Source organism: Phoenix dactylifera, chromosome 12 (genome assembly GCF_051530095.1).
Source record: "Phoenix dactylifera cultivar Ajwa chromosome 12, Ajwa_hap1_PhDact_Kaust_v1.1, whole genome shotgun sequence".
Classification (NCBI taxonomy): domain Eukaryota; kingdom Viridiplantae; phylum Streptophyta; class Magnoliopsida; order Arecales; family Arecaceae; genus Phoenix; species Phoenix dactylifera.
In genome coordinates, this window is record NC_143201.1 from 20,899,460 (window position 1) to 20,913,297 (window position 13,838).

A 13,838-nucleotide genomic window follows, 5' to 3' on the forward strand; every position below is an offset into this window, starting at 1 on the left:
ATTCCAACTACTTTCACCCAATGGAACTCTCATAATTTTAACTTGTTCTCGGAGGAAGGAAAATCATATTATAGAGGAGTGCTCCTCGTACACTTTCATATAGATGGAAAAACTCCACATGTGCTATACATGTAAACATGTGGCATTGACCGGGCCAACAAAATTAATGCCCTATATGAAAAGAATTTTCACCGGTTACTTTTTCTTACTCCTAATATTGCCGCCTTGAGCCCTCACCCATCTTTCCTTCTCTCTCTCTCTTGAAGCTTCGCTCCACCATTGAGCACGACTCCTCATTTTTGCCATGGTTTATAGCAGCTCATAGTTCACCAGTACAACATCGAACCCTCTAATTGGGCTAGTGGGCTAAGTAACCTCCATTTAGAGGCCCAACAAACAACTTAATCAGTTGCTGCAGTATCTTAAGCTAATTGAGCCCAAATTTTTTAGACCTAACATGACCAAATCTAATTCTATAGCTCCAGGCCCAAAAACAAAGCTCCGGACCCAAATCGTACAAGCATATATGACAAATTAATACGAGCAGAGAGGATACGAGAATAATAGAAGATACAAAAAATTTCAATATATTGGTTAATTAAAGATTTTTCAAACTATCTCTATCATCAAGTTAATCAAGAAGACTTGAATTGTCACAAATAAATTTTGCATGAAATATCAATTTAGATATTAATTTTGCAAGAAAAGATTGGATTAATATTTCTTGCAGGATATTAAAGGGTCACTGAATAATTTTGTCCCTAAATCTAATTATAAGATGGCTGATATATGTGTATTGAATTTAAAAAATATATTTATTGAATGTCCAAACTTTCCTGAGAAGCAGCTATCCTACGTTCTTATCCGCACGTCGGATTAACCCATTTCTAGTTCCAACCGACGCGGCGTGCTGAAATAAACGAAACTATCCAAGCTCCCAAACGCTTTGGTTATCTCCAGAGTCCAGACACCAAGCAGGAAGAGAGAGACATGCTTCGGGTTCTTGCCAGGCGATCATGGAGGGGACTCCAACAGCGTCAGAAGAGCATGGCCTTTTGCTCCGCCGCCGCCGTCCTTCCCGACGGCATCGATCGGAGCTCCGATGCCTTCGCCCGTAACTCCGCCGCCGTGCAGGACCTCATCTCCCAACTCCATTCCCACATCCATAAGGTCTCCCCAATTCTTTCTCCTTCTGTTCGATTTTGGAATCTGGGGCGGTTGGAATTCTTGGGGTTTGTTTTGATGCTTCTATTGCCAGGTGCTTGATGGTGGAGGTCCCGAAGCTGTGAGGAGGAACAGGAGTCGGAACAAGCTCCTCCCGAGGGAGCGGATTGATCGTATCACAGATCCCGGATCTTCATTTCTTGAACTATCTCAGGTTAGGGTACATTGATTATTTTTTTCTTCTACTTTATCTGGTGGAATTGATGTAGGAGCAGAAGAGCATCTAGAATTTCTCGACTTTGGATTGTTTCTAGCTATGATTCGTTTGAAATTTTCCCTTTTTTTTATACATTGCAAACCTCTATTTAAGTTCAAAATGAGATGTTCACTGTCTAAATTGTCAAAAGATCATATCCTGATAATACCTTTCCTTTTTGTCTAAGTTGTTTCACTTGCTATTCTTCACTTCCATGACATCCATGTGGATGAGTCTTGTTGTACTGATTCAAGAATTACTATTCGAAATCGTTTCTTCCGAACACCATGAATTGGACAATTTTTTATCTTACAAGTTCTTTGTAGTATCATGCATGACAGTTTAAATTTCTTTATTATTTTATAAGTGGTATTGTATGAGTTTCTAGGGGCAACTTCAAATTGACTTTCTATGTTTCAATCACAGGCTCTAATTTGCATTTATTCATCCAACATCTTATTTTATAATTTCAAAAATATTATTTTACTCTTTAGTAAATATCAGCTTGACCTGATAAATTGTTATGCATGGCCATGCCCTTGACATTAGAAATTAATTGGAGCGGGGAGCTCCATGTTGAAATTGGGGCATGGAGAATTTAATCTGTGGCACTTTTCCTTTTGTTATTTTAGCGTATGCTGGGAATAATGTATACACAAGGGGAAGGGTGTAATAACCCCAAAATTTTTTTTATATAAAAAGAGATAGAATAGTCCTTTAAAATTGATATAAGGGGTAAAATTGGAAGGAATCAAAAGATAATGGCATAGTTGTAGATATGTTGAAGTGTTAGGGGCAAAATGAAAATTTAATAATATTAAACAAAGGATGAATAGTATTCTGATGTGATTTAAATGGGGTGGTTGGTGGCTCACGGGAATGAAGCAGAGAGAAGAAAGGGAGGGGTTCTCAGGCGACAGAGAGGAAGAAAAAGAAGAAGAGGAAAGGAAAGGAAGAAAGGAAGAGGAAGAAGAAGAAGAAAAAGAAAGGGAAAGGAATCCCGGTTGCGCTGCCAGCTGAAGGAAAAAATGTAGATCTCCTTCCCCTTTACGCAAGAACTTCGATTTCCAATAAGAAAAAGGTAAATATCCATCCCTATCTAGTCTTTTGATGATATTAGGCTATAGAAAGGGTAGATGACAGTTGTAAAGGGTGTTAAAAGAGGAAGAATCGGATTTCGACAAATCTTTCCGGCACTACGGAAAAACTATGTCGAAGTCCCAACTTCGGCGAATTATTTCGAGAGTCAAACGGCCTCCGATAGTGATGCATGTTACCTTTTTGGAATCCCCTATGAGTGTAGAACATTGGGTATAAATTTCATAAAAATTGGAGTTCGGAAAGTGGATCAAAATCGGGATGAAGTGACCCACTGTCGGTCCGGATTACTATTCATCCGAGATAAAAAAGATGAAAAAGTGGTGTTGGGTCGACTCAAAGTAAGCCGGAGTCGACTCAGGGCTGAGTGGGGTCGACCCAAGTTTGGTAGGATCGACTCTCTCAGAAAATCCCAGAGAATGGGGATTTTCGGCTCTGTGCTGGGGGTCGACTCAGGGTAAGCTGGGGTCGATCCAAGCGGGAGTCGACTCTCAAAGTTGGGGTCAACCCAAGATTTAGTAAAATTTTGGATTAAAAGGGATTCGATCCTTTCGCACACCTTGACCCTATAGCATTGGTCCCAGGGTGTGTGTGGGTATACTCTTGCATCATGATTCATGTAAATTGAGGATTAATTTAATAAGAATAAAGGGAAAAGAAAAGGATTTTGAAAAAGGAAGAGTTGAATCAATTAAAGTTTCCTATATTTATGATTGGCACGTAGATTATGGCCCTTGATACAAGACTAAATGTATTGTAAATGCATGTATCAGTTGGGCAAGAAGCTAGGGAACAAGAGGAGAAAGTCCCCTACTGCCTACCATAAAGTTCCAGAGGCGTATCAGGGCTGTGCCAGATTGACAGGTGAGTGGGAGTCATGTACTTTGCACTATGAGCATTCGTAATTCATTTTCATGAATGTCGCCAAGTGTGAATTGATTCCACTTGTGCATATTGATTGATATTGTGACTTGATTCCACCTGAGCTTATTGATTGATTGTTGTAAAAGATTCCTCTATGTTTTGTTCTCCATGCTTGATTATTCTGTACATGCATTTGAGGAAATACTGAGAGGAATTACGAGGGGTAGTCTTGATTATACTCCTTCATGAGTATTCAAATTGGTTCCAAATTGTGAAATGACTTCTTTTGTAAATTGATTCCATTTCCTCTATTTCAAAGACTTGTGAGTGATAGTCTTGATTATACTCTTTTATGAGTAGTTAAATCGGTTCCGAATTGCGAAATTACTTCTTTTGTAAATTGATTCAGTTTCTCTATTTCAAAGATTTGTAGAATCCTTCTCAGTAGTATATTGAGTTGCATTGCACTCCCTTGGCTCCTTACTCTCAACCCTGATGTTAGTTTATGATTGGATCGTGGTCGAGTGAGTGGTAGTCTTGATTATACTCCTTTTTAGTAGAGTATTGGGAGGGTGCATTATGGCATTCTTGCATGGCTTGGCAGTATCTACAGGACACCTAAAGTCGATGGGGTTAGTCATCGGCCTGCGTGCACACAGTAGCCTTCTGGGTGGGCAGAACCCTGTCCTTCTTAAGGGGGACACGGCCCTAGGCGTAGGATCGGCCGGTATTGCGACTTATATATGGCTTGCCGCCGGGCAAAGTAAGACCCCGCGAGGTGCCGTTTAGTATATAGATATGAGATATTACTATGGATTTCTGTTCTGGATACCTGCCAGCATTTATATTATCAGTATAGTGTCTTATCCTGCATTTGCTTGTGACAGTAGGGAGTTGTTGCTGGTTCGCCTGGGGCGTAAAACCCACCTCCCGACAGCTGTCCAGCATTTACATTATCAGTATGGTGTCTTATCCTGCATTTGCTTGTGACAGTAGGGAGTTGTTGCTGGTTCGCCTGGGGCGTAAAACCCACCTCCCGACAGCTGTCCAGCATTTGCATTATCAGTATGGTGTCTTATCCTGCATATGCATGTGACAGTAGGAAGTTGTTGCTGGTTCGCCTGGGGCGTAAAACCCACCTCCCGACAGCTGTCTAGTGATGATTTTGCGTATTGACACCTGATTTGCATATTTCAGTGTTATAATCTGTTGAGCATATTCATGATGTATCATTCATGTTTATCTGATTATTCTATATATGCTCCAGATGAGTTGATTGTGATTATGATGATTTACTCCATATTTCTTATGTTGAGTTTTGTACACCCTGTTATTGATGGCTGCTCATATGCTCTTGAGATTTCACCTCGAGCCATGATTATATCTTGTCTCATATGCATAGTACTCTCTACTCCACTCACTGAGTATTCATATACTCACTCCCCAGTTTGGTGTTTTTGATTGCAGGGCAGGTATTGTATAGAGAGGAGCAGGGTTAGAGATTGCCTGCTAGCTGTGCCGCTCCATAGTATAGTATAAAATAGATAAAGATTTATACATTTTGGTGTATTATAAACCTTCTATTGTATATAGTGTATAGTTACAGTCATAGATCCTGTTGTGGATATGGGTTTGACCATGGATGGAATGGGAACCATATTTTTATACAGATGAGTTATATGCCTGAGATGATGTATTGATATATATTGTCCAGGTTCATTATGTGACAGATTATGTGATTGCTGCTCTGACAGGTAGTGTTGTTGTATGTATTGAGATAATCCTGACAGGTCACTATAGGAAAAGTGATCATTTTGTGCATGTATCATGCCAATTTTTTCAAGATTTATTGATGATTGATAGGTAGTAGGGTTCTACGTGGTGGCTGGTAGCCTTATGCCTACCCGCACCCTAGGACCGTCGCGGCAGCCCGCCGGAAACGGGGCGGGGGTCGTGACAAAGGGCAACAAAGACAATCATTGAAAGATAAAAGAGATGTTACTGAATAGTTAATCATTGTAGCATGTCTGAAGGCACACTTTTAGAGATAGATTCACCCCATTAGACGTTCGTGGGCCACTTCTTCAAGATATAGCTATCCTCCGTTGATTTGCCCTCATATATGTGATAGATGGAGAGCAAGTGTGACTTAGTAGTTACGCAAGGCCTCAATGAACATGAGATAGAGAGAGAATGGAGGAACAATATGTTGTGATTGCATGTTCTTGCAATAATCAAGCGCGTAGGAAAATAATGTGCATAAGATAAGAAAAGATGAAAGCAAGGCTTGATTTGTCAGACAAGACATTGACATGAGATAAGATGTTCATGAGATAAGATATTGACATGAGAGCAAATGGAAGCAAGACGTTCATGAGATAAGATAAGAAAAGATGAAAGCAAGTCTTGATTTGTTAGACAAGACATTGACATGCATGTGCATAAGCACCTCTCGCTGCAGGTTCACCTATCTTGCTGTGTCATCATGGACACAAGTGGTATTCCAGAAAAAAACACCTACTCAAAATTGAGTAGGTTACAGGAAGAAGACCATATGATATTCAAGAGGACTATACCGATTAGCCCACATAACAATGTGTTCCAATATGTCGTGACCACTAATGCAGACTTTGAAAAGGAAAACTTGCATTAGATGAAGTAAAATCTTAGAATCCCCCTCTCACCACCTGCCTCAAGATGAAGTAAAAGCTTAGAATCCCCCTCTCACCACCTGCCTCAGAGAGAGAGAGAGAGAGAGAGAGAGAGAGAGAGAGAGAGAGAGAGAGAGAAGGTGAATACATAAATCAATATTTTCTAACATGAAATTCCAGTACATCAAGGATGTAATTTATTTATCTATCTGTTAGTTGGCACATAGATGCAGAGTTCGATGTTATGCATGCCATCAGATTTTCTTATATAATCCTCAAAATAAATTTCATAACAGGCTTCAGTAGTAATAAATGTTTTATCTGCTTGAATATCACTGTTTGTGTCTATTGTGTGCATGCCTTAACTTGTTTCTTCTTCTAATGGAATTATATGTCACCGAAGCTTGCAGGTTACAACCTTTATGAGGAACCGTTACCGTCCGGAGGGATTATAACTGGAATAGGGCCTGTACATGGGCGTCTGTGTATGTTTGTGGCTAATGACCCCACTGTAAAGGGGGGCACATATTATCCTATCACTGTCAAGAAACATCTGAGGGCACAAGAAGTTGCTGCTGAGTGCAAGTTGCCGTGCATATATCTTGTTGACAGTGGAGGTGCTAATCTTCCAAGACAGGCTGAAGTCTTTCCTGATCGTGATAATTTTGGTAGAATATTTTACAACCAAGCGAAAATGTCTGCTGAGGGTATTCCTCAGATTGCGCTGGTTTTAGGCTCTTGTACCGCCGGGGGTGCTTATATACCTGCAATGGCTGATGAAAGCATTATGGTCAAAGGAAATGGTACAATATTTCTAGCTGGTCCTCCCCTTGTGAAGGTCAGTGTCAATGTCAGTTCTTCTGCATGCTGCTGCTTGCAGTGGCATATCAATTTTTTCCCTTTTTTTTGTGATGAAACTCCAAGAACTATATTTCTTTCAAACTCTAGGTTGATTATGAGGAGCAATTTTGATAGGCTGCTACAGGAGAAGAGGTCTCTGCTGAGGATTTGGGAGGGGCATCCATGCATTGTAAGATATCAGGAGTTTCAGATCACTTTGCAGAAGGTATCTCTTTTATTTTTGATCAACTGCTACACCCTCACCATCTTTTGCCGCAAATTCTGTTATGAATCTGTGTATGCTAGGTTGTTACGAATCAATCACGATGCATTTTATAATAGGCTGTATGCCTAACAGCATCCTGGATTTTGCTAAGAAGCTATCGTTTCTCTTGAATCTTTCAGGCATATTGCATTCTTTTGTTTTTGAACATGACAGCATGTTTAATACATGAATAGTAATTATAATGTTGCCTTTAGAAGTTCCAGATTCTTGGCAAATCTGAATCCTGCCTAAGTTATCTTCTTCATTTATCATATCTTGGTTATAACTAAAGCAGTAACTAAAACACAGTAATGGTTTGCAGAGATATGAGAGACTCCCTTGTGGGACTCAAAAGCATGATTACGGTTAAGGTTGTCTTTTTACCATCAAAAATCATTTAGAATCATCAATTTATCCCATATTTAAAGTTGGGTTGCTCTAAAATTGAAGCTACTTGACTAATTTTTGATATGTCTATGGTAGAAAGTATCCAGGGAAGGACAGTGGGCGTTTCCAAGTATCACAAATCCCATAAGATGGTTCAAATACTTGTCATTATTATCATAACAGTCAAGCCCTATCCCAACAATCAATTAAACTCGATTATTGATGGTGAACATCATCTAGAGGAGGAAAAGGGGTGTTTTCAAATATTGGCAATTATATCAAATGGTTTGAGTTTATTTTGTTACTTTAACCTATCTAAATTTTCAGAGATAACAAATTCCATAGTTGTTGATCTGTAACTAATGGTTAGACTTACAAAATTACATTATGACAACTGCAACATTATTATAGCAGGAATCCTTTTGACACATCTTTTCCCTTGCCCTTCAATGGGCATGTAATATGCCTCATAGACATTGACTATATTGATTCTTCACTTTGTTCCCTTTACACAACACATGCTTTAAATTGTAATATATGACTTGTGATGTATACAACTATATTGGTTCATGTTGGTTATTATTTATGAGATTAAGTGTTCTGTGTAGCTATACACATATCTTGTTTCCAATACCACAGATTTGTTCAGTTGCAAACTCTGTCAAATACTTGCACCAATTATTGCACCGGATAGGATGGTTAAAATGGTTTTAGTTTGGATGATGATTTATGGCATTTGAGTCATTTCTTTCAGGATCAAGTTTCTTACTTTTCCTGCTATACCAAAAACTCATATTGGCTTTAAACATGTTATATTCCACTTATTGTGCAGTACTGACTTACTCTAAAAGAAGGCCTTTTTTTCTTTACCATCACCTCTGTCATCTCTTATTTTGTTTCACTCCTGTTCTTTTCTTTCAGTCTTTCCTTTGTTTTTGACAAGATACAAAAACAATCATTTTTTTCTATATTCCTGATTATCGATGTAAAATACAACTTGATATAGATGAACTTCATGGTCTGGCGATTGGGAGAAATGTCATTAAGAACTTATACATGGCCGGGAAAGGGGCAGTTAGTTCAACAAGTTTTTCTTCTAATTACGAAGAACCATTATATGATGTCAAGGATCTTCGTTCGATTGCGCCAAGTGATCAGAAGCAGCCCTTCGACATTCGATCTGTAATTGCTCATATTGTAGATGGTAGTGAATTTGATGAATTTAAAAAGTTATATGGCACTGTAAGATCCTTTAATTTTTTGAAGTTTAGATTGCGTTCACTGCATTTCTGGTTTTAACTCTGCAAATATGGGAATGTTGACTTGACTTTGTATATGTATAGACACTTGTAACAGGTTTTGCAAGGATTCATGGACAACCAGTTGGAATAATAGGAAACAATGGCATATTATTTACTGAATCTGCTTTGAAAGGGTCTCACTTCATTGAGTTGTGTGCACAACGTAACATTCCTTTGATCTTTCTTCAGAACATCACTGGATTTATGGTACAGTTTTGGCATTGAGCTTATTCCATGCATTTATGTCGTATAATATACTAGATGACTCACTTATCAATTTGTTAGTGGTACCCATTTGTTAAGTTCACGTCCGAAGATAGACTTTAGGATTTTGTTAATTGTTTGTTGATTTATAGTTTAAAGCCATACTTGATGCTTCTCAACAATTGTCCAGCCAAGTAATTCAGACAAGGACATAACCATTTTGAGGAGTTTGTGATGATGCTTTTCTTCCCATATTTCTGCTATTTAGGAAGAAAATTGGTTACTGTTTCGTATAGAATTTTAGGAAAAATGTTTTTTTATTCGCTAATTCTTAGACCGACCATCTTTTCTCAATGAAGTTATCTTCCAGATTCCCTGTAACGCTTTAGGCCGCCCTGTTTGTGCACATAATTTAAGATCAGATTTTTTTTTTTTTATTTTGAGAGAGAAACTTTACATTCAGATTATTGAATCTTTCTTGGCTATATATTTCTTTTGCGGGTTACACTTACTGCCAGTCCCCACTTTCCCAATTTGTTTCTCTTAAGTTTCATCTGTATTAACTGGTAAAAAGTCTTCTTATAAATGGCCTCGCATGAATGAATTGTGCTGAACTTGATTTGTTAAGGCTCTGAAGGTTCATGTTAATGTTTGCAGCAAGTTCTGCCGGAAATAAGCAAATGCTGGATTTTGGACATTTAAATGAGATTTCCGATGCTTAAAGTTTGTGCAAAGTTCTATTGGTGATGGAATTTATGAATGCATTTACTATTGAAAATCTGCTTTGCTGTATAGGTTGGGTCAAAATCTGAGGCAACTGGTATTGCCAAAGCTGGAGCAAAAATGGTGATGGCAGTTTCCTGTGCAAAGGTCATGCTTTTATCTTCTTCTATTTTAAACTTTTCTCCAGAAAGCTTTATTTACCTTTCCACAGACTCCATATTTATTAATATGACCATGCTTGTCTAATTCAAAGGGGAGGGCTTGTAGAAATATCAACCACCTCTGTTAAAATATACAGTAATCAGCTTTTTGACAGTTGGATTCTAGAGATTGTCTTGTTGTTAGATTCATGTTACTTGACAGAGTAGCCATTAAATCTATCCTCCTATCTTGTTCTTGTTCATTGCTTACTGTTCTCCATGGCAACATTCTTGTCATTGTCTAAATTGCTGTTTATAAAACATTGTTAAAAATGACATTTGGTAAGGATAGCTTGAACAGGTAAAATGGATTCAATAACTGTGAAGGTTTCAGCCACTATCTAGTAGAACCAATCGGCAACCACAGAATTTTTAAGAAAAGGGTCCACTTGTGTAAATGAACCTAAGACTTCCATCATTAGAGGACACCTTTTTGTTCTTGGTTCCAAGTGCATAGGTAGTAAGAGTACCATTACTAATTACTACATATGTGAAGAACTGGAGTCTGGAACTGACAGGATTTGCTAATATTTGTGTGGAAAAGTCTGCTATTTAACATCGGTGCATTTCCTAAAATGCACTAAGTCTTGGTATCAACAGTGATTATTACCTGGTTTGATGCTAATATTCCGAACCCTGTTTTTCAACAACTTGGCTTTAAGCCATTGTTCCATCTTGAGTAGAGTTTGAGTATAAAAATTTTGAGTTTCATTTATGTTGGCAAATGTGTATCATATTTGGCTTCCTTTACAATATCACACTTGTATCACCAAGTCATATTTGGAAAATGGTTGGTCATCACCTGTCATATGAAGTCATAATCCGCCTTTTGTCATCTCATAGGAACTCCATTTTTTTATTCCTGTATCACTGTTTTGTGATCCCAGTGAATCATGTTAATCAGATAGTTCATCTTATTGAAACATTCTGCAGGTTCCAAAAATAACTCTAATTGTTGGTGGAAGTTTTGGTGCTGGAAATTATGGAATGTGCGGGCGTGCATACAGTCCCAATTTCTTGTTTCTCTGGCCTACTGCCAAAATATCTGTGATGGGTGGCATACAGGTAGCACTGTTATTCCATTTAGCATGATATAGAGACCCATTTATTGAGTAGGTGTAAAACTTTGGAGTATGTTGCCTCCTTTCAGGTGGCTTGTAAAGCTCAACTTATAGGCAGGAAAGTGCATATGCTCAATCAATGTTATAGCTATAAGACTTGATTAACATCACATTCATCCATTTCTTATAATTTTCCTGTGTTAGATGACTTGGCAAAATGACAGCTCATTGACCAAAGTTTGTTGATTAACATCACATTCATCCATTTCTTATTATTTTCCTGTGTTAGATGACTTGGCAAAATGACACCTCCTTGACCAAATTTTGAGGGGTCAGCGACCTGACGTGATTTTATAAACTAAAGCTTTTAAGTCATTCCTTTATCTAAGTTGTGGTAGCAGAATGAAGTCTTGTTTTGGTTATGGCCTTCATGTCTCTCATTTTACTCTTCTTTACGTTTACAGGCTGCTGGTGTACTCGCCCAAATTGAAAGAAGCAACAAGAAAAGGCAAGGAATTGAGGTACTAATGTAACTTTCATATCTCAATATAACGAACCAACATATTGCAACTAATTGCAAAAATTGCTTCAATCCATGACAAAAGAGTGCATGTCATGTTGGTTTGCCAAAATTATACAGTGCCCTGAGACAAGTCGTGTGTTGCTTCTCTCTTCTGAGTTCTGCATGGACTGAATCAGTTGACAATGTAGTGTAGTGGCTGCAATAGAATTGCACCTATACACCTAGTTTTTTCCACCAAGTATCTTTCTCTTTGATTCAGCATAAGATTAATCCATAACATGCACAGATCTTGTGATGTTAATGCAGTGGACAAAGGAGGAAGAAGAAAAATTTAAAAGCAGAGTTGTGGAAGCTTATGAGATAGAAGGAAGCCCTTACTACTCCACAGCAAGACTCTGGGATGATGGAATCATAGATCCTGCGGACACTAGGAAAGTTCTAGGCCTGTGTCTTTCAGCTTCCATTAAGCATGTTCCAGAGGAAACCAAGTATGGTGTCTTTAGAATGTAAGCCAGTATATGAGATATACAAGGTATCATCCTTCTATTTGTTTGTCTCATGTGGCTGCCTGGGAAAATTGGACCAACTTTTATAAACCATCAGCATTTTGAAAATAAAGTTTCATCTGTAAATGTGAACGGCGGGGGGATATGCTCATGACATTCTTGTGTTGTATTGGTAAATGCTGCTGACATCCTTGTTCTCATGACCCTCTAGACTAGAACTTTGAACTGGCAGCATGTCACTTGTTCAGTTGCTGCTTCTAAAGATTATTTTGCTGAAAGCCTGCCTATGTACCATATTAACTGATTATTAGAGTACCATTCCATTCTGTCATGCATCTGTTGAAAAGGTTTATATTCTGGTGTTTAGAAGTTTAAGGTGCAGGATATCACACTCTTCACTAGTTCGGCTCACCTCCTGCTAAGAAGCTTCATCATCATGTCCTCCTTAATTGTCTTCCCTCCTACCTTTCCTCTTAACTGAGTGACATTTGGCAGTTCCGTACTCTTCTCCTTGTAACTTCATTTTCCTCAGCCAAGCAGGTGGAACCCTGACATGCCTTTCTCAAAAGAAATAGGTATAGTGACAAAAAAATGAAGTTAGGCCATTGACTTATCCAAAAATAAAGGTTGTTTGATGCTTAAAAAATGTAATATTGGAAAAAAGTTTGTGTTTGGTAATGCTATCTGAAAAGTGCTTCTATAGGAAGTAGAAAGTGCTTTTGGAAGATGCGAAAAATCTAGCCTCAGCTTCTTTTGTTGAGATTGCTCTTTATCTTTTAAATATGGTAAATCTAGATATGCAAAGTACTTTAAAATACGTTTTTACTAAATGTTAAATATATCAAAAAGTAATTTTTATTTCGAAAACTTAAATGATTGATTTTTACAAGTGACTTTTTGTGAAAGTAGAATCAACAGCAAACATGTCTCCGGTAAAAGAAAAGTTGAGGAATGCTGTATAAAAGTTCTCAAATGTTAGTATGGTTTTGCTTGATCCCATGCAAACATTGACTGGAGTTCATACAAAGAGAGATGGGTAAATTATAGCATTTGTAGGTGGTTTAGCTTGAAATGCATGAATAAATCAAGGCACTTCCAGAAGCACCTCTAGAAAATCACATGTGGTAAGATAATTGGAAAATAATGCTCATAGACCCGTTTGGCATTAATACAGATGGTAGAGCTTTTGTTTGAAGAGTTTTTAGAAGCAGAAACTTTTATCCATAAAGTTTTTAATCGAAAGCTATTTATTGTTTTGTAACTATATTTTTTGAAATACTATAGAACTTTAGCCCTATTTGGTAACCAAATTGAGAAAATACTTTTATTACCAAAAATGATAATAAAGAATGTTGGATGGTACTTTCAATCATCTAATTGTTTGCCCTATCACAAACTCTTACTTTGTAAGTTATTTATTTTATTATTTTAATCTAAATAATATAGTAAGTAAATTTTCTATATTTATTATAAAATATAATCACATTTTTATGATATTATGATATTATGATATTAAAAAATATTATATTATTATATTATAACACAATATAAGATTGCTATATTATATGGTATTGTGCTAGCAAAAACCATAATTATAAAATAGTTAGGTTATAAATTATTTTTATATTTTAATATATTTTTGGGGATATTAATAAGCGACAAAGAAAATCCTAACAACAAACTAGGTAGTTCTTGATTATAATAACAATATAAATGTTTGAGTTAGTTTACTCAAAATGCCAATTTGTTCATGCACCCAAAATTATGATAGCAACATAAATATTCACTGACATTT

The 13,838-nt window shown here is 37.3% G+C and overlaps 1 protein-coding gene across 5 annotated transcripts; it reads left to right on the forward strand.

The window, feature by feature from the left end:
* Positions 1 to 879: 879 nt before the first annotated feature.
* MCCB (3-methylcrotonyl-CoA carboxylase) lies at positions 880 to 12,175 on the forward strand. 5 transcript variants are annotated; one of them, XM_088708985.2, is made up of 11 exons: positions 880 to 1,170; positions 1,259 to 1,378; positions 3,292 to 3,382; positions 6,444 to 6,871; positions 7,009 to 7,099; positions 8,532 to 8,767; positions 8,869 to 9,033; positions 9,826 to 9,900; positions 10,887 to 11,018; positions 11,479 to 11,535; positions 11,824 to 12,175. In XM_088708985.2, the coding sequence occupies exons 1-11, from the start codon at positions 991 to 993 to the stop codon at positions 11,830 to 11,832; spliced, it is 1,584 nt and encodes a 527-aa protein (XP_088565111.1). In that variant the 5' UTR covers positions 880 to 990; the 3' UTR covers positions 11,833 to 12,175. The 5 variants fall into 5 exon arrangements, with proteins under 5 accessions (XP_088565111.1, XP_088565110.1, XP_008782224.3 ...); XM_088708984.2 differs by having other exon boundaries at positions 883 to 1,170; positions 11,844 to 12,175; XM_008784002.5 differs by lacking the exon at positions 3,292 to 3,382 and having other exon boundaries at positions 886 to 1,170; positions 6,437 to 6,871; positions 11,844 to 12,175.
* The last annotated feature ends 1,663 nt before the right edge of the window (positions 12,176 to 13,838 follow it).

What these genes read in the sequence shown, in the direction of transcription:
- MCCB (XM_088708984.2), top strand. Translation starts at nt 991, where the DNA reads ATGCTTCGGGTTCTTGCCAGGCGATCATGGAGGGGACTCCAACAGCGT. An exon ending in TCCATTCCCACATCCATAAG is followed by an intron (nt 1,171 to 1,258) that starts GTCTCCCCAATT and finishes TTCTATTGCCAG; the next exon opens with GTGCTTGATGGTGGAGGTCC. An exon ending in CATTTCTTGAACTATCTCAG is followed by an intron (nt 1,379 to 3,291) that starts GTTAGGGTACAT and finishes TGCATGTATCAG; the next exon opens with TTGGGCAAGAAGCTAGGGAA.